General features: G+C 39.8%; 2 protein-coding genes across 2 annotated transcripts; both read right to left on the reverse strand.

Annotated features, from left to right (window-relative positions):
• cplx4a (complexin 4a) lies at nucleotides 1-8,974 on the reverse strand. The gene is made up of 3 exons (XM_079523657.1): nucleotides 8,671-8,974; nucleotides 5,192-5,279; nucleotides 1-896 (listed from the first exon to the last, which is right to left on the reverse strand). The coding sequence occupies exons 1-3, from the start codon at nucleotides 8,832-8,834 to the stop codon at nucleotides 669-671; spliced, it is 480 nt and encodes a 159-aa protein (XP_079379783.1). The 5' UTR covers nucleotides 8,835-8,974; the 3' UTR covers nucleotides 1-668.
• A 4,286-nt stretch (nucleotides 8,975-13,260) lies between these two features.
• Nucleotides 13,261-25,881, reverse strand: lman1 (lectin, mannose-binding, 1). The gene is made up of 13 exons (XM_079524457.1): nucleotides 25,453-25,881; nucleotides 24,324-24,478; nucleotides 22,104-22,211; nucleotides 21,191-21,252; nucleotides 20,831-20,930; nucleotides 19,423-19,546; nucleotides 18,824-18,882; nucleotides 18,527-18,659; nucleotides 18,188-18,375; nucleotides 17,513-17,589; nucleotides 16,833-16,995; nucleotides 16,254-16,378; nucleotides 13,261-13,828 (listed from the first exon to the last, which is right to left on the reverse strand). The coding sequence occupies exons 1-13, from the start codon at nucleotides 25,667-25,669 to the stop codon at nucleotides 13,792-13,794; spliced, it is 1,548 nt and encodes a 515-aa protein (XP_079380583.1). The 5' UTR covers nucleotides 25,670-25,881; the 3' UTR covers nucleotides 13,261-13,791.
• Nucleotides 25,882-26,237: the final 356 nt, after the last annotated feature.

The following is a 26,237-nucleotide window of genomic DNA, read 5'->3' on the forward strand; positions in this document are numbered from 1 at the left end:
GTTAATGAACTCAAAAGACATGGTAACTTCAGCAGCCTTGTTAGTATGTGCCACAAACAAGGACAATAAAACATCTACACATCATCATCAACATGTACATACAAAACTCTAATGTCAATTAATCAAAAAGGATCACGTTGAATGTCATAACGAATACAGGGTAGTTGGGGTGTTATGAAGACTTGCTTCACAGAGACTGCATAGCTCAATTTGTTTTAAATATTCCATGTAATAAAAACACAACTCTTAATGTTGAGAATTATGTGTGACCTATGAGAAAGTAAGTATGAGAGAGTTGTATAATAAAGTGAACACAAAACAACATCAGACCTGAAATTCTCTGGATATCCCTAAAAGAGATGCAAATGTTAGGGGAGAAATGTATGATAGAATAAGGGAAAAAAAAACATAGTCCCTTTGCAGAAGTAGAGGAAACACATTAGCCAATAGCCATAAAAACAAATTGTCTTAGTACTGCACGTGGTAATACAAGAAAGAATTACAGTACATGCTTATTTCATGTTGTTAAATGTAAATATGTAGGCATGTGCTATATAACTTTGAATGAACTCCAACCTGTTTAAAACACTATGGCTCGCAGATTCATGCGGACAGAGTTGAATCTTTTGCTTCATTGTGTTTTCTTGTTTGTCGATTAAAAACAACATTCACATGACAGTGCACTTCTCCTCCGCCTTGGTCTTTAGCTCGGTGACGGTGGCGGATGCCTTCTCCTTCAGCTGGTCCGCGTCCATGTTCTGCAGGTTCTGCAGCTGGCCCAGGAACGAGTCCTTGGTCTCCTCCTCCGTGGCGTCCTCGTCCACCATCTTGAGGAGCTCCTCTGGCACGTCCACGTCATCTCCAGCCATCTCGAGCATGTTGTCGTCCTGCTCACTCTGTGCATAACAAACACACCAACAACATGTATTAGAGCAGTGGTTTTCAACCTGTTTCATATCAAGGCCCATTATTTATTCGGCATTTGAGCCACACAGACCACCATTTGATGACATTTAGCTTCTATGACACAAAACAAAAGAATATTTTGTTGTCCTTGGATAGGATTTTGTCCACAATTCCACGTTGTATTGATGTGGTTTCATTAGGAGAGACAACTGGCATTGAAATTAAATTAACAATAATTTAACTCTTGAGGCCGTAAAATGAAACCAAACGGACCCATAAGGGTCCGTTTGATTTCATTTTACACTCTAAAGAGTTAAAGATCTAATAAGGGTCCATTTGGTTACCCCATCATTTAGCTGGGGACCACCTGGAACCCCTTCAAGGACCACTGGTGTTCCCTGGACCACTGGTTGAAAACCACTGATTTAGAGGCAGTAGTACAGTAGTACATTATGATTTTGTGTCTTAATATGAAGATGTATTTAAGATACTATAGTGGCTTAGTTATATATGTTTGTGAATACTGTACTATATCTAAGTGGTGGTACTGAGCTATAATGCTCATCAGTGAAGAACCTGTGGAACAACAATGTACAGTAAGTTGTTCAGGATGTGGAACAATTCAAAGGTGCAATGGTTCTCTATTCACTAAACACACATGTTAGGGTAAATGTATTGTTGTCTCTGCCGGACCGAAGGCGTAGCTGAGTCTGTCTGTCCGTCCGTGTGTGTGCATGCTGTCCATCTGTCCATACAGCTAATCTCTGGCACCATTGGCCAGATCAACGCAAAACTGTGCACACACACACTCCTTTGAAACCAGAGAAGAACCTCTGCCCGACAATTTCACATGGGCATTTTATAGTGCTACCAGGAGGCCAATTCTTGCAAAACCCATTTTGTTATATTACTCCTATACTATAACCTCGCGTCACCAGGCTTTTCCACCTCAGAGGAAAACCTGGTCTGTGTTACTAAATCACAGTGTGATCCGGTGTAGACCGGATGGTAAAATCTAATAAAAGAAAGAAAATAAACTCTCATTCCCGTTTGTGGTTTCCGGCTTTTTCGGCGTCGCTTAATTGTTTTGGTCCCACCCTGTTTGTTTTTAGTCTCACCAGTCAGTACGAGTGGGAATAAAATGTGGATATACCAAACGATTTTTTTCCCAAGACGTACAGTATTGGAGAAACGTGACAGATTCATACGGCACATCATCATGGCTTTTATTGGGTAGGCCCTAAAATGACGATGCCCTTGATCACGGGGAATTTTGGGTACTTCTGATTCCACTTTGTGGTTTCCTGCCTGATGACTAAAAGGTTTAAAAGGTTTAAAAGGTTTTTTTAAATAGTAAAAAATGCCAAATAAGTTTAGGGATAAGGGTTAAGGGGTGGTGCTTGTTCAAGATGGATCTGTCCAATTTTTCATATTCCATCCTGATTCGCCAAGAACCTCCACCCAAAATGTGCCTGACTATAACACTATAATGAATGAATGAATGAATGAAAGGTGCCGTAGCCCATAGCCTACATGTTTTTTATATGTATTTAATACTGTGATAGTAACCACAGATTGTGTGTTGAGTAGCAGAGGTTTCCTTGTCTCTCAAAACCTTTAGTAAACATAGACATTTCCTTTTTAGGTCGGGATACCAACTGACGTATCCAATCAGGAGAGACAACTAATGCAGCAACAGGATAGCCTACAGGGTAAACAAGTGTTGTAGACAACATTGGAACTGGAACTCTGATAAATGGTAATCCTGATTGTATTTTGAAATTGATTTTCTATTTATAAAAGAGCTGGAGATATGGGGAGACCCCTGAACGAACTCTCTAGCAGTGAACAGAATATAGAACTTTTTAACAACAACAACAACAACAACAATAACAAGTAAAACATATTGTTTTAACCACAAAATATTCCTTACATTACATTTAATTCATTAATTAATTGATTGGTTTCATAAGGCTTTTTAAGAATCCCAGGAGTATAGATTTACGCAAGGATTTAACTAAATGCAGATACTATAACTGCAATCTTGATGATATTCTACTCTATTTTTCCCTTTTGTTAAGCATAAATTAGTTTGTATACATTTTCTTAAAATTATACTGTCAATTTAATAACAATTTCTTAGTGTTCAATAAACTTCAATGACTACTAGACACAAATGTAATTCTCGTGCAAAACAAAGTGTACTGTGACTACTTGTAACTTCAATCTGTGGGATTAAATCTGCCATCGCCTGTCTGCTCTGAATCCTAACCGAGGTCTAAAGATATCTGCTATACTGTGACACGAGACTTAACCACTTAAGCCCTACACTCACACTACCTCATACGACAAAATGCGACATCCAATCTACAAACTCTTAACGTGCAGCGGCATAATAGGTTGTGAGCTTATACATCTGCTATTTTCGTTATTCGGTATACGGCAAAGATTATTATTATGGCTTAAGGGTTCTGTTGTTTGATATTGTTTTTTGTTAATAATGTCATGCCCAAAATAGGGATGCCAGGTTGAATGTGGTTAATTCCATTAGACGGCCACGACAGAGAGTCTTCCCTTCTCCGAGCAGGTGCTAGTTCTAATTCATTAACAGTCAAATGTCCTTGACTGTTGCCTCAACTAAAACAAAGCAATCAAAAGCATATAGGATTTCTTTAGCTCACCATGGCTCTTTTATTGTCATGGTGAATGCATACATACAGTGCCAATAAGGACAACTCATATATAGTGCTGTAGCTTTTGTTATGAGCCTTTTCAGACCTGCAGGTAATTGAAAACACCATTTGAGAAAAGTAATTAGACGTATTCATATATTTTCCAGCCATCTTCCTCAAGGTATGGCTGTGACTTAATAGACAATAAAGGAAGAAAATGCATGTATTGTCTAAAACTGAAAAGGGAATAATTGAAAGTACACGAGTCATTGTATTCAACAAAATAAAAGTATAGACCTGTTCAACAATAGCAGATCTACAAGATAAGGTGTGCTATTTTCGCCATGCGACATCATCGCACGACAAAATGAAGTAGGACTCATGCTGTTTAAATTAATTTAAACATTCAAACATACCTTTTTTGGTTGTTCCATTGTAGCCATTTTGACACTTCCCTTACCACTACAAAATCTTGAAATTGTTCAGTGTTTATCCAGTAACGACGTGGTCACCTCACACTGCCTTGCATTCAGTAAATACCCTGGGACAGCTGCTCGCTGCTAGTGAGCTGTTTAAGACACAAGCTGCGATATGGGACATGAAAAGTCTCCAGGTCCTCTTTTGAACCTGTTGCTCACTAATCCATGGTTTCAGCCTCCTGTTCAAGCTTCAACGGCTACTGCTGAAGAGATAAACACGGCTTCAAGGAAGCAACCACTAGTTGATTCTACATACTAGGGTTACCCACTTTAACCCTGGCATCCCTATTGCTTTTGATATTCCAAAATGTTTCAAAGATATTCCACAATTTCCACACACACAAACATTCTAAAATGGAGAGAATAGCAGATCTACAAGCGCTTGGTGACGCATTGTGAGCCTGTATATCAGTGATTTTCATATTCTTCATACAGCAAATATATGGCCTTAGGTGGTAAAAAAGCAACTATAGCAACAGTAATTATCTCCATATTGAAAATCAAAGTGAAACTGAATGTCATTTTCTGATGAAATGACAATAGACTAAGAATTCAAACTTGTGATCAAATGTCACACATTTTTGCTCTACACTTCTGCTACCCATATCTTGGAGTGCTCAGTGGAGATCACAATATCAGAGTGATCACACATGCGCACACATGCACACTCGCACACACACGATAAAGGCCTGAAGACCAAATCAACAGCAACAAAGCATTACAGTAAATAACCAGTACAGAGGTGACTTGAGCGTAGGGAATCTATTATGGTGGTTATATTTAACCACTTAACCCCTATTTTAGACTGTATTACTGTAAAATACTGAAATAGCTCACAACATCACATCACAATATTGACTATTTCCTTTTGAAGATATTTGAACATTTAGGAAAACTATACTAAAAATGAAATGAAATGCCCAAAAGGTTATTATGCCAGGGTAAAAGCGGTTAAACTGTGCCCAGCCAGTATTTTATATTTTGGTACAGGTCTGGAATCATGTATTATTTGGTGCAAGATGACATAAATGTAAACGTCCCAAGTTTGATTCTGATTGGAGACGTGTGTTGCATGCCCTTCCTCTTATCTCTACCTTCAGTGTAGTGAGGTACAACTTTTTAAATGTGTCTCACCTTTGGCAGCCTGTACTTATCCCTGAGGCAAACCCTGAGCGTTGCCCTCTCCGCCTTCTTGTGCAAGAAATCTGCATCTCTCTCCATTCTGAAGAAAAGCAAAAATAAAACAGAAATAACATTTATGACATTCTCACAGGGCATTTCTCCGACCTTCACTTGTCTCTACCTGACTTGTAGGTAATCAGATGATCAAACAACAAATGACGTGCATCTAAAAAGAGATATCGACGAGTGGGAGTTAGGGGTGACCAAATAGATTAGAACAGGGACGTGCCCAGACTTTTTTTTTACTTGAGAGCTACAGTACTTTCAAAATGACCAGCCTCAACAAGATCTACCTTTTTGATCTACTGGGGTACCCTTTTGGGCACCCCTTGGCTTAGAAGAAGGTTACTGGTTCGTCTCCCTCCCTGTATACAGTATGTCAAAGTGTCCATGAGCAAGACACTTTAACCCCTAACTGCTCTCAACGAGTGTTCATCATGACCGTCTGAGCAGCTGGGCGAAGCTGGAACTCTATTTCCCCAACCAGATTAATAAAGGTCTACCTTATCTTCAGATAAAATTAATCAAATCGTTTACGTAAAGCCATTATAAATGTTATCGGTCGAATGATTGGATCAAACTGTGAATCACACAACCTACAGCTGCACATGTGCTCCATACTAGGTTATGATTTGAAGTGTGCATTAGGTCTTCATAAATAAGTATACTTGTTAAAGCGTGTTGCAGGGGTCAGAGTAATTGGCCCTGTTAAACAATGCAATTGGAATTTCTATTTTTGCATATTGTTTTTAGATACTATACTACAGGCATTTTAATCCATGTACAATTTCAGAACATTTGTAATACAATAAATCATTGTCTTTGTGTAAGAAATCAACTGGGGAAGTTTCATGGCGATAACTATTAATTACATTTTTACCTATTCACCTATCATGTATGAAAATAACAAAATGTGTGATAAATATGAAAAAGCTACTCATGTGGAATTGTTATCATATATTAATTTACTTGATCCTATAAACAGGCTTACGGCCAAAAAGAACTGAAATGTTTCAATGGCGGTGGAAAAGGGGCCTCTATACACCTGGAACCTCTCAGGGTTCAGTGCCTTGCTCAAGGCTACTATACTATACAGCACCAGATGAATAGCTGGAATACACTGTCTCCATGGGTACCGAAAACAAACTCGTCACATTGGTCAACCTCCCTTCTCTATAGGTGATGGGATCACAGTGGTTCTCCAAGAAATTCATGCTCATATTCATATGAGCAGTCATAAATATCTTTCAGATAGAAAAACAGCACTATATGGTATCGTAGGTTCGATATTGGTGTATTGTTGAATGGTTGTAGTATTTTGGATTATCTTATGATTTTGGTTTTGTTTTTATCATGCTAGTTTTTTATACAACTTCTTTAAACTTTGTATGGCTATTGTTTTCTCATCTCTGTCAATATATAGTATATAAACTGGTCATGTGAATAAGCAACACAGTCACCTCTATGGATATGTGAAAGGCTGCAGGCCACAAATGTAGCACAAATGATGGTCATCATGGAATTTAGTATCAAGTGTGTAAAAGTAGGAAGAAAAGAAGGTATGTTTTATTTATTTTTATAAAGCACCAACGAGCTGGCCAGATGTATGGAGAACTGGGATGACTCGTCTGAGGATGACCCAGAGAGAGAGAGGGCAAGCTGTTGTTTTATTTTCTCTCCTGCACTTACTCTACCTCTATCCATTCCTCTCTCTTCTGACCAAAACCACAAAATGATGTGGCGTGCTTGAAAAATATATAATTAATGTAGTTCTTCACTGTAAACCTGTGATGAAATTAAAAGTTTATTCTGATTAGTTTGCTTTCAATTTGATAAAGGCATGTAAACAAATGACTTAATATAAATCACGGTTATATCAAATTACGAACCACGAAAGTTTAAAGGGTTTAACATTGGTTTCATCTTTGAATGACCTCAACTGCAAATAATATATATACCACAAGAAATCATAAGATCAAAAGGACAGGAGCACATTCTTATATGTATCCTCCATATAGTATAATCTATTCAGTAATCTGATTTCAGTCTGCAGTCTTTACACTAGCAGTTGTAAGATTCTACCTCATCAGACTTGTATTTCCTCATACGTAGATGATCTATTGAGTGTCAGATATAGAATAACAATGAAACTTGTACAATACAGAGAATAACTATTTAATCACTTCTATTGAAATTGACAGAATTCTTGGTTCCTGTCCATATTGTGTTATTGATCCAATAGAGTTCTGTTCTGCTAACATTGATGTTACTCTTAGCTTTTTATTTATGCAAACAATTTTAGACCCGGTAGTATTTTTCTTTTTTTATATAAATTACTATTTGAAGATCTGGATCCAGAGCCACGGATCCAGCCCGGGTTTTCTTCCCAATGAAAATAGCAAAGTCAACGGCAGGTGACATCGTTATATATAAATATATAGCCTATATATTACCGGGTTTTGTGATGATGTTGCCAGAATCAGCTTTGTTTGCCCACCTTTGGAGTTGCCTCATGGCAAGGTAACTGCACAACCCAAACCACTACCAAAGTGGTCCAGCCCTTTAAGGTGCAATTATTTGTATTTATCTTTTACGAATAATAATGTTCAAAGTTAGAACTATGAATTATTGATTCTGCCCACTGGGTGACATCACAGTATCAAAACCAAACAGCTGCTATTAAGGGCTGTGTTCAAAACACCTACAGTAAGTCGTTTTCACAGATACTGTATTGTATAGATGTGTTCTGTTGACGGTTAGCTGCATGTTTAGGGTGTTGTGTAAATAAATACATCTAGAAAATAATATTTCTAGAAATCTAGAAAGAAAATAAACAGTTAAATGTAATATTTAATTATTTGTCTTTTACTGGTGCTAACTTGCTGGGCTAAACACGTTTTAATTCTGGTGTATGTTATTAACAGTGTGACTTATTTGAGCTTTTTTTATATACTTTCTTGCCATCAAGCTTTTCAGCATCCACATTTTTGACACTGGATATGATCAAGGGTCATGGATTATGTATTTATAATTCATATTGATGCTGTAGGTTTATGTTATGCGTTAGGCTTAAATGGTCATATACAGTATATAATCTGAAAATAATGCATTATGGTGGCATGTCTACACTGACCTTGAGCAGTAAATGTATCTAGCTGAAAAAAAGGACAAAATTAATGCTTAAAAACCTGAATAAAAAATATATAAAGTAAACCTTAAAAAGCAATTCAAATTAAAGAAATATAAAGCTATGAAAGAAACAAGAAACCAAACAAAAACATCATAAAAAAAGATATAGGCTATACCGGTATTGTAACATATTATTCAATAGCCTTGATTGTCAAGGTCAGACTGTCGTTGAGATATTGATTCGGCAGCCATGAGCGAACAGCACCACAACAAAGTGAAGTGCTGTGTGAGTGGCTACTTACTTCTCCTCAACCAACTGTTTTTGGTACTCCTCATACTCTTCTCGTGTCATCCCTGCCGCTTTGGCCGGGTCAGTGGGGGCGGCCTCCTCTTCCTTGTCCCCTCCACCACCTAAACCGATTCCTGACAACGGGTTACCAATCATACTCTTGATCAAAAAAGCCATGATGCTTTGTTATCGTCTGCTTTGCTGGAGTTAGTAGTTAAGAGTGTTGCAAATTAGGCCGATGCTACTTCCTGAATGGTTCCCTTATAGTTTAGAGTTCCTTCAGCTGTCAGATCCAATGGAAGCCTAGTCTAGATAACCTGCTGCCTGTCTGTGCAACCAAGGACACACTGATGGCAAGCAACAGACGCAAAAAAAGAAAAAAACAGTTTTGCCTCGACCATAATCTGGATTAAACCCTCCCTGCTCCGCTATGCTTAGAGGCAGATGGCCTGTTCTCATCTATTTTTAAAACATGGGGACTTTCATGGATTCCTTATTCATGTTTGACACATTGTGCATCTTCTGACAATAGCCGTTGCATCGGCAGTTTCAAAGTTCTGAATAAAACATGTTTTGAAGATGAGAGCTGTTGCCTCAGCCTGTGGGATCACATATGTTGCTTCCGCCCCCTGTGTGTTAATCACATTAGTTAAAGCAGGGCCGGCCGCGTACGCAGCTTCATCCAGAGAGTTCCATTTATACTGCTGAGCCGAGGCGGAGCAGAGGCAGGACTGGGATTATATACGGGCCTGTTTATCCCTGCTGGAGTCATCCTCCATTCTACTGAGCCATTGTTCAGATGGACATGTGACTGACTGAAAGCACAATAAAGGATGGAGAAAGGTGGACACACACACAACAGTCATGTCATTTAATTTTATCCTCTTGAGTCCATCAATATCAGATTTCTGTAGATTACCTCAAAATGAGTAATATTTAAGCATTCAAATATTTTTGGAAAAGTATTCATGTAATCAAAAGTGTCCAGTGCTTTTCCTTTTCTTCTCACTCTTTGTTTTCTTCAGCATTGTATAGGATGTGGTATAATTATTCCCTTTAGAATGAGCTCTTGTGAAAAACAAACAAACCTTATTTTGAGCAGATGTGACATGAGGAATAGCAAGTTACAGTAGGACCTCATAGGACAGATGCTGAATTGGGAACAACTCCAAAGGTTAACAATGGATTTGTTCACTCTCAATTGTTTGTACTTGAAAAGGTAATTCTGCATCCTGTCAAAAGTCTATTGTCTAGACTAAAAGATACACTTACAAACATCCAAAGTTCTTTCTAACCACAGTAAACTTTCCTGTATTTTCCCACTTGCACCTGTAGCTCAAGAAACTGCTTTAACACACCACCACACGTATAGGTAGAAGTAAATTTGGTTTTCAGCTTTACCCAGCTGATGGCTGCTCAGAATGTCATGTTGAGCACTCGAGGAAGAGCTCTTACTGTATGTCTTAATTGCTCAGGGACTTTTACCAAATGGACCTGTAAGCTTCCACACTTGGTTCCATTAATACACTCTCTTGAGTTACAGACCAGTAAGGGCCCATTTGGTACCTAACTATCATTAATTTATCTGGGAACCCCCTAGAACTCACTCAATTAAGGGTCAATGTTGAGAACCAACTACTATAAGAAGTCACTGCGCTTGTCAAAGATTCTTTTCTTTTGGCATTTCATTAATTGGACTGGATGCTACGCATATAATCACATTGCTTTTGTATGTGGATGCTTTGTTAAATCAATGACACAGTTCCCAAACTGCTTCATTATCACACCTGTGTGAAGTGAGTGGTGCAACTCTGTGGGGGGGTTGGGGGGGGGGGTTCCAGACCCACAGGAACGCACCCAGGGTGCCGGCCCGGTTCCGGCGAGCCGCCCCACGTCCGAAACGGTAGAGAAATAACAGTTACCATGTGGGGGTCCCCAGGGGTGTGTGTGTGTGTGTGTGTGGGGGGGGGGGGGGGGGGGGGGTAGTCGAGGCCCCCAGGAACGCGCCCAGGGGGCCTGGCCGGTTCCGGCGTGCCGCCCCGCGTCCGAAATGGTTGAGAAATGACCGTGAGGCGGTCCCTCTACTGTACTGTCACTGTACTGTACTGGCACACCCAAAAGCATCATATATACAGTTAATATGTGCGTGTGTGTTTGTGTGTGCGTTAGGTTGCGCACAGGTGGTGAAAAACAACAACAATGTTGTTTTCGTGCTCATACCCAGCCACCCACCCACACACATAGCTCCGTAAGGGAGTGGTTGCACCACTCAAAAAATACTGTTGGAATTTTGTTCTCATCAGGGTAACAATGTTTAACCAAAATCACTTTAACAATAACAATGCTTCTTAATTTATAGATTACATGTTTAGTTTTTCCTTTGTTTTATATCATAGGTCTTTTAAGTTGGCTACAGATCTAGCTCTGGTCCATAGCTCTAATGTCGTCGCATTTAGAGCCGTTACTGTCGACTTCAGTAACAGCAGACCAGCCTCTCCTCTGTAGCGAAAATTAAAAATAATTATTTACCTAGAGGGCGCAGTGGAGTAACTAAAATTATTTATTTTCCCAGTGAAAACAAAGTATGGCTGCGATCAAGCCAACGGTGCCAGCGATTAGCTGTTCACAGACGGACACACACACACACACGGACGGACGGACGGACGGAGTGCAAAACATACTCTCCCCATGCCTTCGGCCTGGTGGAGACAATAAAGACCAGCAGGACTTGTAGAGACTTACGAGTTGAAATAGGGAGGGGAAGGTCAAGTAGGCCTATACAATCCTCTGTGTAGAACTGTAGATCCAAATCTACAGAGAGAGAAACTTCTACTTTCAAGGTTACAAAATACATAAATCATCATAACTCATAGAATTGATCATCTCAACAGTACAGAATAAAACATACTTTTACTACTAGGCTGCTGTCCCTCTGGTACCTTAATCCATTTTGTTTTTGACTCCGATAAACAATTCTTAGCTTGCAGATGACAAATGTACCTATTATAGGGATCAGCCTCTCCAACTCAAAAACAAATACAGGGTCTGACAGTCGGGTGCTGTTTTCCTTCTGTCGCATACTTAACTATAATATAGAGTCAGTAGACTAATACTTATCTATAATATAGACTAAGCTTAAATAACATACTGTATGAGTACAGACCAGACCCATATAATCTTCTGATTTCAAAGACTTTGATTTTATAGCTATAATCTGGATTATATGCGTTTCGCTTAACACTCCAGACAACTAGAGGTCTCGTTTCGACAGACAAGCGAGTCTGTCTTTGTCTACCGATATGTCTGGTCAGTGGTCACATCTAAATTAATTGCTTCAGCTGCTAAAACTGTGTGGAAACAATTTGGATTTAAAAACAACTACTACATTGCAGAAACAATTCAAAGTCTTCATATTGAGGTAGTGAAAACCAGTGAGCATAGATTTGTCAGTAATTCTTGCAACTAGTGTTGATTTTGGCAGCAAATTTTGATTTTATAGAAGACTAGAATAATGTTTAGTTTTTGTCATTTTTTAGTCATCTGAAATGCTTTAGTGTTTTAGTCGACTAAATGTCATGCGATTTTAGTCGACTAAATCTAGTTGTTTTTTGTCGACAAAAATGCGTTTTTGCGGGCCTTGATCCGTCGTAATGGCTGATTTTACGCTTGCCGATATGACTATTTTCAGCATGCAAGTGTAAAATGACTTGTTTTGTACTTATACTGAATCTCTTGTCCACTAGTCCCTTCCTAACATTTTAGTCTAGTTTCATTTGTTGAAGAAATTGTCAATATATTTAGTCTTAGTTTTAGTCATCATAGCTTAGTTTTAATTTAGTTTATCAGTGTAAAAAGGTAGGCAGTTGAACATTCTTCGTCATAGTTTGTCGACGAAATCAACACAGCTTGCAACTACATTGAATTTAGACACCAGATGTATCAGGTTGGTGGAGATCTCAGGTTGGTGGAGATGCCTAGTCTCGTCTGTAACTGTAATAATCGCTATAGTCTAAAGCCTTTTTTTAGACTTTTTTCGGTCGAAAAATGATGATGAAAGCCTTTTAGTCGGATAGTGGTGAGACATTTGGTTATAATTACATAACATACTATACAAATACTATTGTTAAAATCACACTGTGCAACATTAATTCTTCCGTTTGGTGACACCTCTCGTACAAGTAGCTCCACGGTCATTACAGCGTCTGTTAAAACAGTGGTTCTCAACCTTTTCAGGACACAGTGACCCACCAAAATGATCATATTTGATCTTTGGACCCCCCCCCACCCCCAAAATTAATCATATTGGGGACCCCCCACCCCGACAAGCACTTGGAATTGTACCAGTTGCGGCATTAAATATAGTTTTGACTCGTAGTCAGTTCCACAGATTAAACATTGTGAAAATAGCCGCTCTACAAAGCTCACATGTTGTCGCAGCACTTATAGATGAGCTATTTTCAAAATGTGTGCCTTTCATATATTCTTTGACAATTTGGCCAGTTTTCAATAGTATAGTTTGTTGAGTAGTTTTGATGCAGTAATGATCTTTCTCTAAATTGTCATCATCTGAGGGTAGGGAAGGTAATGATTACACAACACCAACCCAATTAATCCTCTCTGTTTATGTAAATTGCTTGAACAAAAAAAAACACGTCCAATTCTGTCTTATTTCAATCATTCAAGTCACTCTCTCACTCACACACACACACACACCAGAGATCAGCTCTGAGTTGTCATCTACATACAGTAGCTCAGCATTCATAAAATTGCACATTTCAAAACACAGGTTTCTTTTCTTCATACTATGTAAATAGACAGAGTGGTGCATTTTATGAAATAGTGCCGTTGCCATAGCTCAAAGAAGATACACCTTCCAAACATATGACAAAAAAAATACTGCAAGGAACATATTACATCATGTTGGGAATTATATTGAATGAAATTCCACGTGCCTAGTGTACAATGTAGTGTACATTGTACAATGTAGTGTACATTGTACACACATTCATACAACCCTGTATAACAGCTCAAATTAAAAGTTCTCAACAGACGTTTTTCAATAATTTACAAATTTGAAAAAAAAAGAAAAAAAAACACCAATGGACATTTACACATACATCTTATAAATGCGTCATCAAAAGAACTTCTTTGCTGCTGCTTCTTGTTGACTTCTACAAAACAAAATAGTTTTGGAAAGAGGCGTTAAAAACCAGAAATCAGTACTAGTCAGATAGTTATGTTACATCAAATTGACCATCACCAAAGTCTATTTCTGAGAAGAACATAAAGAATAAGTGCCTCATAAGTAGGACTGACTTAACCTCGCATCACCAGACTTTCCACCTCGGACGAAAGCCTGGTCTTTATTCCCAATTCACCCGTGTGATCCGGTCTAGGTGCGGTTTAGACCGGATGATAAAGAAAACCAACCTGGCCTCTGTGTGTGTGTCACGTACGTACATACAGGAACACGCATACATAGGGACACACATAGCCGTCTATAGGAGTGGCTAGCACCACTCAAAAACTTGGCGTTGCTTTGTTTAGGTCCCCCCCCGCCATAGAGTCATGGTCCCCCCTGTTTGTTTTTAATCTCGGCAGTCGCTACGAGCTGTGATAAAAGATGGATATACACCAAACAAACTACTCCAAGAAGTACTTGAAGAAACTTGTCGGATTTGTACGCCACATCAAGGCTTTTATTGGGTAGGCCCTAAAATTATGATGCAGGGAACTATTTTGGGCAATTCTGATTCCAGTTTGGGGGTTCCGGCCTGATGACTACAAACCAGACTAAAACGTAAGATATCATCCACTCCCGACTGGATCATAAAGCCGTAATAGTATGCCTCCCAGGCTAGGACTGACTGCTCATCTGAACATCATTCACAGTCATTATCAAAATAAATGTTCATAATCTTATTTGAGTACATTTTAGTACTTTAGTAAAGTAGTTGTATTGTACCCATTTCAATAATAAATAGCTAGCGGTTAGGGTGTTCGTATTTAGTAAATTAAATCATTTTGATTTCAGTATGGCCAAAAGGAGATGCATAGTAATAGTCATTTTAAATCAGTGTCATGTCACATACTGTACGCTAAGAGGGTCGATTGATAGATGTAAATAAAGTCGAGCTGTGAAAGTGTTCAAATTGATGACATAGAAATGGCCTTTCTGTGTGGAGTTTGCATGCTCTCCCCGTGTCCCCTAGGGTAGGTACCCTCACAAAAACATGCAGTAATCCTGGTCTCTAAAACTACCTCCCCCTGGCCAGCCGGGGCGCCTACTGGAGGGGAAAGGAACTGGTCGGAATAACGTGTTCCTTCCACGTGCTATGTCCGGCCAGGGAAACTCCCCCCTGTCAGGTGAAAAGAAGCAGCTTGGACTCCTCATGCATAGAAGGAGGCATGAGGTCAGTCCGCTGCCCCCCCAGGTTGGCAGAGGAAGTGTATAATATGCTGCCTTGGAAGCCTGCCTCAATGGAGAGGTAAAGCAGAAGTAATAGCCACATCCAATATGTCCCCATATCCAGGGACACAAACTTGGAACTAAATGGATTCAACACTCGGTAAGTGGGATCATAGTGATATCCTGTGATATACAGCAGGACCCCCAAACAGCCATATAGTCTCTGGCTGCTACTGCGAAATGGCTTCAAAATCAAACACACCAAGCTGTGAGCTTGTGGATCAGGTTTTTTTCTCCACTATTTTCTTACTTTTTGAAAATCTTTGAAAACATGACTAAAATAGGCCTTGTTGTTGGCACATTAAACTTAATCTTGAACTTGAACCAAATGGCATCCCTGGCGTCCCCTGGTGGTCCACCTGGAGGCCCCAGACCCCACTTTGAAAACCAGTGATATAAACAAACAGAAAAGTGAATTGCATTGATTACATGGGAGTAATTCATGCTTACTTTAATGAGGAGTTTGTGACACTGACCTTACCATTCTTATCAGATACATTTTCAGGTACAAGAAATCAAGGAGAGTGACTTATCAGGCAGCTGCCTTCCATGTGAGACAGAGCAAATACTGTATCTCCTCCCTAACCTTTAACATGGATTCCATATCAATGAGAATGTTTGTATGCATTCCATATCAATGACATTGTTTGTATGCTGTTGAACTTGTCAAACTCGAATACAACCATCTACTGTAAAACACAGGTTTTCAAAGTGAGGACTGACAGGGGGGCCAACTAAGGAGGGGAAAATGACTAAGAAAAAAATATATAGAAAAACGTTAATTTAGATTAAAATACAATTCATTTGATTTTTGTGCCAGTTTAACCACTTTTAAAACATGGAGTTCCTATTTTGGGCAGGTCATAATTGTCAGAATCTTTCATGATTTTTTTTCAACATTTGAGAACATTTTGTTTTAAGAAAACCATTTCACAATATGGGGCTGCAGGCAGAGGCTACAACTACCTACGCTAGTTTGGAAACCCCTGATCTAAGACAGTCTCTGCCTGCTAAAACGGCCCTCCCTTGAAAGTTTCAGATCTCGACTTCACAAAAATCACGTTTCCCCACTTCAATAACATGCAACATGAAATGGTAGTGTACGTCCCAAAAGAAGCATGTCTTACTTGTACATGACGTAGCAGAAGAACAGGACAGACTGGATGACCACGAAGACCACAAAGTGGACTGTGGATAAACAGGACGGCATTGGAGGAAACTCTGGACACTTCTGAACTTTCTCACTGGGGTTCTACATGTCAAACAGAGGATTTAAATGTTAGTTAGTAGGCCTATTACCATGATTGAATTCCACAAACTTAAGACTTTGTGTCTAGGTCTTTTGTGTATAGGTTGTGTGCACTGCATTTTTTAAATAAATCTCCACCAGGCGGAGTTTTTGCATTTTCTTGAAAACAAAAAAATGTTGAACCAATGTTTCATATTCCATTCCAACTGGCTATAACTAATCTTGCGGGAGGGGGGGCGTTGCATGGGTATGTTGCAGAATCATGAAGTATTTTTCTTTCTACCAAATTATGTAGAACTGGTTAAACACATTTTGGGCGGGAACCCCTTTTGGTGTTTCAAGCATTATGTTATACTTTAGCTATTGAAAAATAGCAGATCTACAAGCTCTATGAACTCGTAGGTCTGCTATTTTTGAAAAATCGCTAAAATGTGACGTCAGGCCTGAAATCTCTTACCGGGTTGCTACGTATAACCAGGTGCTCCACGTCCCTTTTGACCAGATGAAGATGCTCCTTAATGTCATTGAAGTGCTGCATGGTCTCATATGTTCCCAACGCCCCAGCTGTACCTTGTTGTTGGACCGAACCGATCTGCTTCAATGACTCATGGAAGGAGTTTCTGTAGAAACATAGTGACATGGCTGTCAGACCCACAAAGCAAAGCCAGGGAATAATGGATGTCATTAAAAAAAAGACAGTAGAGCCTGACCAATATATTGGTTTGGCTGATATATCTGTAATTATTTTACTCTGTGTGTGTGTGTGTGTGTGTGTGTGTGTGTGTGTGTGTGTGTGTGTGTGTGTGTTACGACTTTGGAAGACACCTGTATGGTATTGAGATTATATGATTTGGGGTATTAAACTTGTTTTTCTAGAATAGCATTGATCTGTTTTCATTACTGTGGCAAAAACAGCTAGATTGTGTGTGTGTGTGTGTGTGTGTGTGTGGGGGGGGGGGGGTACTTTAGCTGGATTAAGACTTTGGAAGACACCTGTATGGTATTGAGAGATTAAATATAATTTCGGAGATTTAACAGCAACTTGTTTTTCTGAAATATCATTGATCCGTTTTCATTCCTGTGGCAAAAATACTGAATAACAAAACGGCAACAATAACAATGATGTTTGTTACTTACCTTAGCTCGTTCAGGTTTTTAAGAACCTCATGCTGGGTGGCAATGACTGAGGTCAACTGTTGACTACCAACCTCCGGCTAAAATGATATGAACAACAAAGGAGCTGAATAGGAATAATGTAGAAATGAAAGCTCTTTTGTCTGAGCAACTTTATGCCTCACGAGTTTCTTTCAATATTAAACTGGTCACAAATTAAAAAAAATAGACCAACTAAAGTAAAGATTAATGTTAAAAATATATAGCCAGTGGCTCCTGAACTAGCAGGATCAATTTTAACCCGCCGCGCATGTCGGGAGCCACGGGTGACTTAACCCGCAGCACAGGTGATTTTTAACCCACAGCACAGGTTTGTCTGACCGACGGGGTGCATGTATTTAGTTAGACATACCAACAGTCAGAATACTAGTAGGACTGTTGGTATGTCTAACCACCCCTGGTTAACGATGTAGTGTTTAGTTAGATAGACATTTAAGGATGGGCTTGTGGTGGTCAACATCTGGTTGGGCAGTTAGCAACTGACATTGTGTGACGTCAAATTCACGGATCTGGAGCTTGTAGAAATTGAATAACCACTGCCAGTTCAGAAGCCACAAACAATGTGATAATATGGAACGCTACACTTGGTTGTAGTATAAAGTTACGTATATAATACGACGTCAATTTTGTTTGCTCTACCTGTCCTGACTCAATCTGTGAACCCTTCTTGCCGATCTCATCTGTGATCACTGAGACGTATCGGCGCTGTTCGTCCAAGATCATAGCCAGCTGGCGATGGAGCTGTTTGATCTCCAAATGGATCCGATTCTGGCCCTCAAACACCTGGCGAATCTCCTGGTCATTCACAGTCTCGTATAGGTCCTCAACTGAAGTAGTAGATATAACCATTAGCAAGAAACAACTTGCATGTCTGAAACCAGTGTGACACTTATCATTGTTACAGTAAGATCAGTTATTGAATATCCCAGTATTTAGTATTATTTCAGAAAAGTTGTTTTTACTGTAGGAAAAACTAACCTGGTTCTCCTTGAACGCCTGGGTGCTCTTTCTGGAACTCCTCTTTCTTTTTGTCAAGCTCTTGCTGGAAATTCTCAAATTCCTCCTGGTACTTATCCTTCTCCTCTTTGGGCATCTCTGATTCAGATGGCGGCTTCAATAGAAGACAAAACAACCACTCTGAACTCACTAGAGGCCCTAGGGTTAGGCTATATTGTGCACATGCTCATAAAGACAGACACACTAGAGAAAAAGGTATATCTCACACATTTTCAGAATAGTAAAAAGGATTAGAGAGTGGTAGTAAAAGATAGTTACCAGTTCCTGGCCTGGCTCCGTTAGTCTGAATAATAAGAATGACAGGACATCATGGTCATCTGATGGAAGAAGTAATGCTCATATTGAAATGTACAACAAAAATGAATGCATTCCATACAATGCATTTATAAAATGTTTACACTCTGTACATAGGCCTAGTGTGTTTTATATTTTGTTTGAATTGAAATGTTCATGTCATGGTTATGAATTGAATACATAGGACCCGAATGGAAACAAGTGTTTGACTGTACTCTGTTGCTGTTTACATAATACAGTATTCAATTAATCAATCCAATGTTATGGAATAAGTCATATATTTTTATTATGAATCTAGTACAGCCTATCTATACTGTAGATGGTTTAACCACTTGAACCCTAGCATGCCTGTTATGGGGGTGAACATTCAATGTAAATAGAAGGTCTACAAGCTTGTTATGAAATTAGATCGGTTATTTTCTGCAAACAGCAGGGGCACTAGTAAAAACTCTGGGGGAAGTATAGAGTTTAAGTGATTAAAAAATACTTGGACACACACATTTTCATAGATATGGTAGTAGAAGTATGTAAATATGGAAGGTTTTATAAAAACGGATAAATACCTGCTAAACCACCCGTGGCCGCTGAAATGCCAAAGAAGCCCTCGAGGGGAATGATCATGTTCTCTACCTTTGTGCAGAACTCGTAGTCATCTTTGTCTGGGGTAAAGCCGTTGTTGATCATCACCTGAATGGCCATAAGTGGATCATGCAGCAGTTCAAAACAAGGCTGATCACTATCGTTTATGTAAGGGGGATAATTGATGACGAACTGTGCACTTTATACAACTAAAAGGAAAAAAGAATGCACTGCAGTGGGTTTGCCTACGCAGATTTGATCTTTTCATATCAGCACAGCTCGGAGTTGATTGTCTTACTTATACCATGGCCACTTAGCAACTATGGTAATACTATAATAAGTAGTGTTTTAATCACATTTTGGGGCAATACGCTCTTTGGATAGAAACTTTGCACTGGCATGATCTTTATAAACCTTTGTATAAACATTATTGCGTCGCAGTTAACTATGGAATTGTGCATTTCCCGTCAGTTTGTGTGTTGGTCGGGCACGTGGCATCACGTGACATCATCAGGGATGGAGCACGTGACATCTCATGACATCATCAGGGATGGAAATCTCAATATTAAGCCCATATATGGAGATCCCAGATGTCATCAATATTGGCCAGCAACTCTACATCTGACCTCAAACCTCAAACTCTTAGATCTCCATATACTGTTCTGACATTCCATATGTTGATCCATTCTCATCCACCCTTCCTCTTTGATGTCTCCCTTTTGACTGATACCTGTCCATTCAAACTCTAGCCGGGCCTGCCCCAAAGTTATTAGTGCAGCCGTGCCCGGCAGCCGGCGAAAACTAGAGTTCTCAACAGGCCCAGAAATTATGATCTTACCCCCATGCCAAAGCACCAGCGCTCGCCCAGCAGTCTGCTGTCACCCAGGCGGATGCGTGCACACGACCTCGCCCTTTAGTGCAAGGTCGCTTCTCACCCTCAGGCGTCTTACTGGTTTATAACAGGAACCTTCAGACATGATACTATCACCATACTTGAGTGCCAAATCGTACCTCCAAATGCATATCACACATCAATTGAACAAATCAAATTCAAGTTCCACTTGTGTGGGGTCTCCAAAATCAGTAGGGGTCATCCTACAGGGAGCATCAAGGATCATAGCAAATTCCATGGCAATTCAGTCATTAGTTTTCAAGATGTTATGAGAGATTCACCACACTTTCTAGTGGGAACTGAGTATTGTCCATGGCCATGGTATAATGCTTAATTTATACTTAGTTGTATGACAGTGTCACACAAATGGTCAGATCTACTTGTAGATCTGCTATTTTAGGCACACAACACTGTTGCACGATGATCAAAGCTCTAAATTCAAAATATAGCTTAAAATAAATTAAAAACTAAAACAAAATCTGATTCTCAGATTCTCCTACCGTCAATGTCCTTCTGTAGTATGTGATTTTGGCTCGGACAGGGTACGGTTTGTTTCTGAAGTCTCTTAAGCAGGTTCCCAGAGCTTGTGTTGTTCCATCACTGGCATTTTCAGAAAACAACAACAAGACAATCAGTATTCGCAAGCATACTAAATATCCATCCACTAAAGACTGTTAAGGGTGGGCTTATGAAATGAAACACTGAAAACAGTGTGAACTGTAAGGCACACTGGGATGATAGAGAAAGGTGATTTAATGCTTCACTGGCTCAAGGGAGATTAGTAGAGATAGAGGATTATTTATCCTTCAAACAAATATAATATTTGTTGGCAAGAGTCAAACAAATAAATGTTTACTTACTTTTGGTGGTCATAAAGAAGTTGGCCATTGTTTCCAACAACAATTATAGCCGGGTTATTTTTCTGGAAAGAAGTGGAGAAAACAACACATTTGAATTCATCTCATATATGTCATATGAGATAGTCCACACATTGAAGCAGAGTCCTACCACCTAAAAGTGGGTGTAATGAAATAGTATGTCATGAAAAAGTCAAGAAATGTTAAATGTTAAAATAATTAAGCAATGTGAACAACAGTTTTGCCACAATCATCATCATCATCATTTCACATTTAATTTAATTATTTTTCAACATTAATGGAAAAGAAGGGGAGGCCAGTGCCAACAGAATGCAGAGAAGGGTTATCTGGCCGAATGACCCGGAAGTGATAATCCTCCATTGTCGTGTCAGGGTTGCAGCAGTGTTCTAGCGATCTGACTATTACCGCGGTAATATGGTTAGCGTGACCTCGAATTAATGTTTTATTAATCCTATTATGCAATGTATTATTCAGCCCATTTGCAAATTGTCTGGCATTGGATTAATAAAAAGTTGTATTACGTTTCCGATTGGTTAACATCATATTTGTTTCTCTTCTTATTCTAAATTAAATTTCCACTTGTTAAATAACAGCTATTCTTACACGCATACATCTTCTAATGTATTGGTCTACTGTATAGCCTTCTATAACAAAATATCTATCTTGTAATGGTAACTTTGTGTTATCACAGGCATCCTTAGCGCTAGGCGTAGGAGGGGTTTTACAAAGAGCCATAAAACCCATCCTGTCCCTTAACTGGACAATGACAGAGAGACACGAGGAGCAGAGATAGTTTACCGAGAGAGAAACTACCTAGTTTATTTTCTTAAGTAGATGTTACATTTTAAATTAAACTTAAAACATTGCAAAATCTTGATAAGTGGAGTACACAAACCTTCCCATCATTGTCAAAGGAGTCAAAGAAGATTCCCACTCCATTCCATTTGTCAGCAGCTCCGTAGACTGGACCATCAAGGCCTTGTGCAGTTGTGAACCAAACAGCCTGTTAGATAAGAGTACAAATGTAATGGCTAGATCGTTTTCATGGGTGTTGTTGTATGTGCTTAATCACAGATGGAATCGGTGACTTTTGACCATTATATCTAGAGGCATTTGCTTTATTCCTGCCAACACATCAGTAATAGTTGTAGATGTCTGTGTACAGACAGAGATTGACACAGCACCTATCTTCCTATTATTGTGTATACAGCTATGTAAGGATCCACAACATGTGTACCATCATGCTGTGTTGCTATTTTCACATTTTTTATAGAATGTTTTAGTACATAACTAGCAAAATGATAATAAAGGTATCAAAGATTAAAGTCACAAACAATAGGTGCGTTTCCATCAAGCCCTTTTTTATCACATTTTGGATTTTGCGCATACATTCTTGATGGGGTGGATTTTGGAGCTATATCAAATGAATACAAATGTGAAAATGGGGTATGGAAACACTTGCAGAATAGGTTTTGATTGAATTAGAAAGCATTGAACATTGAACATGGCCAGGCTGGGTGTGATGTGGACACATTTACACACACACTCTCATTCAAGATCCTAGCAGCGCTGTTTAGAATGTAGGCCTGTCTGCAGTGCAGGCTCGTGCTCTCCCGATGAGTAGTGCGTTCGTTGATCATGGAAGTTCAATCGGTGAATATATTTCCAAGTCCAAGTCCACACTTTCCCTCCAAAACACCTCAAAACGGACGAGGGGAGACTATACTACTCCAGTCAGTAATAGAAGCGACATCAACACGTTTACAAAATGTAAATTCACCGGACAGTCATCGCGTCCATTCACACATTGAAATGGCTTGATGGAAACGCACCTAATGTCAAGGACAAAATAGAGCAACTATATATCAACTATGGGCAACTATATATCAAACTTGGTGGTGGAGATGATCAATACGCTGTCCTGAAACGATGGCTAACTTGGGTTGAAACTTTCAAAGGTCAAGTACAATCAACAGTAGAGTTAAAATACATAATCAGTCAAGAAATTATTTTAATATGTAAATGGAATATCTTGATAACTGCACACTGTTGATAGAGGTATGTACTCTGGTGGTCAAACCCAAACCCATTATGATTGCATGTCTACAATATGCACAGTAATGCTACGCACACCAACGTCCTTGCAGTGGGTGATGGCAACATAATTGAAATGACTAATCTTCAAGAGACAACGGTGGCCGCACACACTTAGTAGCCCAAGTGCCAATCTTTTATTATGGACACAGATAAATAGAAAGAGACCAACGTTTCGGCACTTGTCTGCTGAAACCTTTAAGCATGGGAACAAAGTTACTGTCCACCATCTTTGCAGGAATTCTAATTAACAAAAGATTGAGAACGGAATTTAATTTGTCATATGATCTAACTACACAGTAAAATCCTCAGTTTGTTCATTTGTATGTATACATTTGTAACTCAGAGCATTTTGTAACCAAATCGATTTGTATGGTCTCGGACTCTGCAAGAATTCACTTCATCATCATCATCATCATTGTTCGACCGCGGTCGAGATCATGGATTTCACAATGCCAAGCCAGACTTCCCGGTCCTTCATTGCCATCGCCAGTTCCTGCTTACTGATGCAAGTGTCTCAAGCGATGACATCAGGGAACGACTGTGTAGCAGTGGCCAGCAAACAGTGTACTTCTGGATCAGACTAGTGAAGAAACACGGGGTAGGTTGCCGTATATTAGAGAAGTCGATGGGTGGCTCTTCCAAGAGAGAGAGGGCAGCGGTGGCTCAGGGGTAGAGTGCCTGGATGGTAACCGTAAGGTTGCCAGTTCGAACCCGGGCTCCCCCAGAGTTACTGTCGAAGTGTCTTTGAGCAAGACACTGAACCCCTAATTGCTCCCGATGCGCTAGTTGGTGCCTTGCATGGTTTCCGCTGCCATCGGTGTATGAATGTGTGTGTGAATGGGTGAATGTAATGCACAATCTCTGTAAAGCGCCTTGGATAAAGGTGCTATATAAATGCACCATTTACCATTTACCATTTAGAGATGTTGCGCTCTCATTAGAAGGCGGGTGTAAGTGCCATCCAGCGGTTTCTCTAATTTCTTCGAAAGTGTCCTCCTTCTAATGAGAATTCACTTACCAGTCCGTCCGCTCCCATTCTGCCTCTGCCAGACACACGGAAGGTCACCTCAGCCTCCCAGTGTTGAAAGTTGACAGGGTTTTTTGTCCACACAGAGCCCTTCTGACTCCTGAGGGACGGTGTGATGCGCACCTGGTCTGCACTGGGAATGGCATCTGGGAGGAACAGGAACATAAGAGTATATTGTTAAGTTAGTAGGGTTTCACAGAGGTGGAATGTTTAAACCAACTCCATGAAATGTCAATGATTCATTTAAATCAGTCTACTTTCAGAAGTTACATACATTTTCTATAAATTAAGAAGCCCACCAGAATTCTGGTCAATGGTGTGTACACTCTACACTGCAGTACTATTCTTCATGAAGCTAGTCTGTTAAGCATGCCTTGTTGCTGGCCATGTAGAATATTTAAAATGGTGAACAGCAATTCTGCTGGTCTGCATGAGGTCGACTAAACCATCTGATAAAAAAAAGAAAGAAAAAAAACACAAACAGATTGCACCGAATTTGCAGTCTTATCACTTATTTTTTGTTGCCAGCGATACTGATTTATACATTTCTGAGGCACAGATATTTCCACAGCAATGGCTTACTGCCAAAACAGAATATGTGCATGATCTAGCATGTTTCAACTGTGTGAGTGTGTGTACTGTGTGTGTGTGTGTGTGTGTGTGTGTGTGTGTGTGTGTGTGTGTGTGTGTGTGTCAGATAGATACATTTCAGTCAGATTATGCATATGGGCAGAGATACCTGCAGCCCCGGGTGTCATGCTTGAGAAAGGTTACTTATCTAAATACAAGCTATGGGGGAACGTGATGATTCAGAGAACAGCTGGCATCAACAATACAACTTCTAGAAAGCTAATGGATAGACATAGCCCGTCTCCGGACCCCCCGGGTTGAGCTCCTTTGGACCTACCACCAAAATGTCAGAAACTTTAACGTAGGGTTCCGAAAGGAGCTAGGATAGACATAGACCTAGACCTACACCTACTATAACTTGCTACTTCTTTTTAACGATACCCACCATGGTCTATCTATACGGCTTATAATAACAGTGATGCAAGTCATGAATTAAGCTATAAACGCTACGACAGCTGCTGTCCATTATGACGATATGATGTAAACTTACTCCCACTGTGTATCCAAAAGGGAATGCTGCCTTCAGACTGGGACAGGTGCGGTCCCTTGAAGCTGTATTTGTATTCAAACCGGCGGTGGGGCGCTTCTTCTCCTGCCGTGCCGACAATATCTTCTGCATGACAACGAAATATTAACACCGTCGATAACGTCAACAATATCCACATACACGGATTTGCAGCCTGGCGCTCTCCTATGGACACCGCCATGTTTCGGTGTATCACTGCTGACGTAGCGCAGCTCAGTAGTCGAGCATGACGGGATGCCTGTAGGGCCAACAGGGCGCTTTCTCATTGGACGAAATGTTTTTTTTAATTTTTTATACGGTATGGTTGACAGTGGATCGCAGTGGATATAGTGGATCAATTCGCTTTCCCTTTTGCACATCCGATCGTCTAGTACCGATGACGGAAACTGTATGTGCGTGTAAACCGGGTGTGCACACGACCGGATACAGTAGGCGGCCATTTAGACGGGATGCGATCACTGACCAGCCTGGGTGATGCAAGGTTATGTAGTTTGCCTGAAGAAATTGTGCACAGCAGCACAGTAGAGCAGTCTGCCAGGCAGCCAGCCAGGCAGCCAACATTTCACCCAGTGCCCAAATAGGCAGGCCGCATTCAATTCAACTTAAGTTGACTGAATTGAATTTGATTTAATTAAATCAAATCAAAACAACTCTCACATGGACTGTTGAGCTGCAGTGAACCGTATGATGATTGGCCAATGGATATATTATTCACAATTGCATATATATATATATATATATATATATAT

The sequence above is a fragment of the Electrona antarctica genome (genome assembly GCF_951216825.1).
Source record: "Electrona antarctica genome assembly, chromosome: 16".
NCBI classification, from domain to species: Eukaryota; Metazoa; Chordata; class Actinopteri; order Myctophiformes; family Myctophidae; genus Electrona; species Electrona antarctica.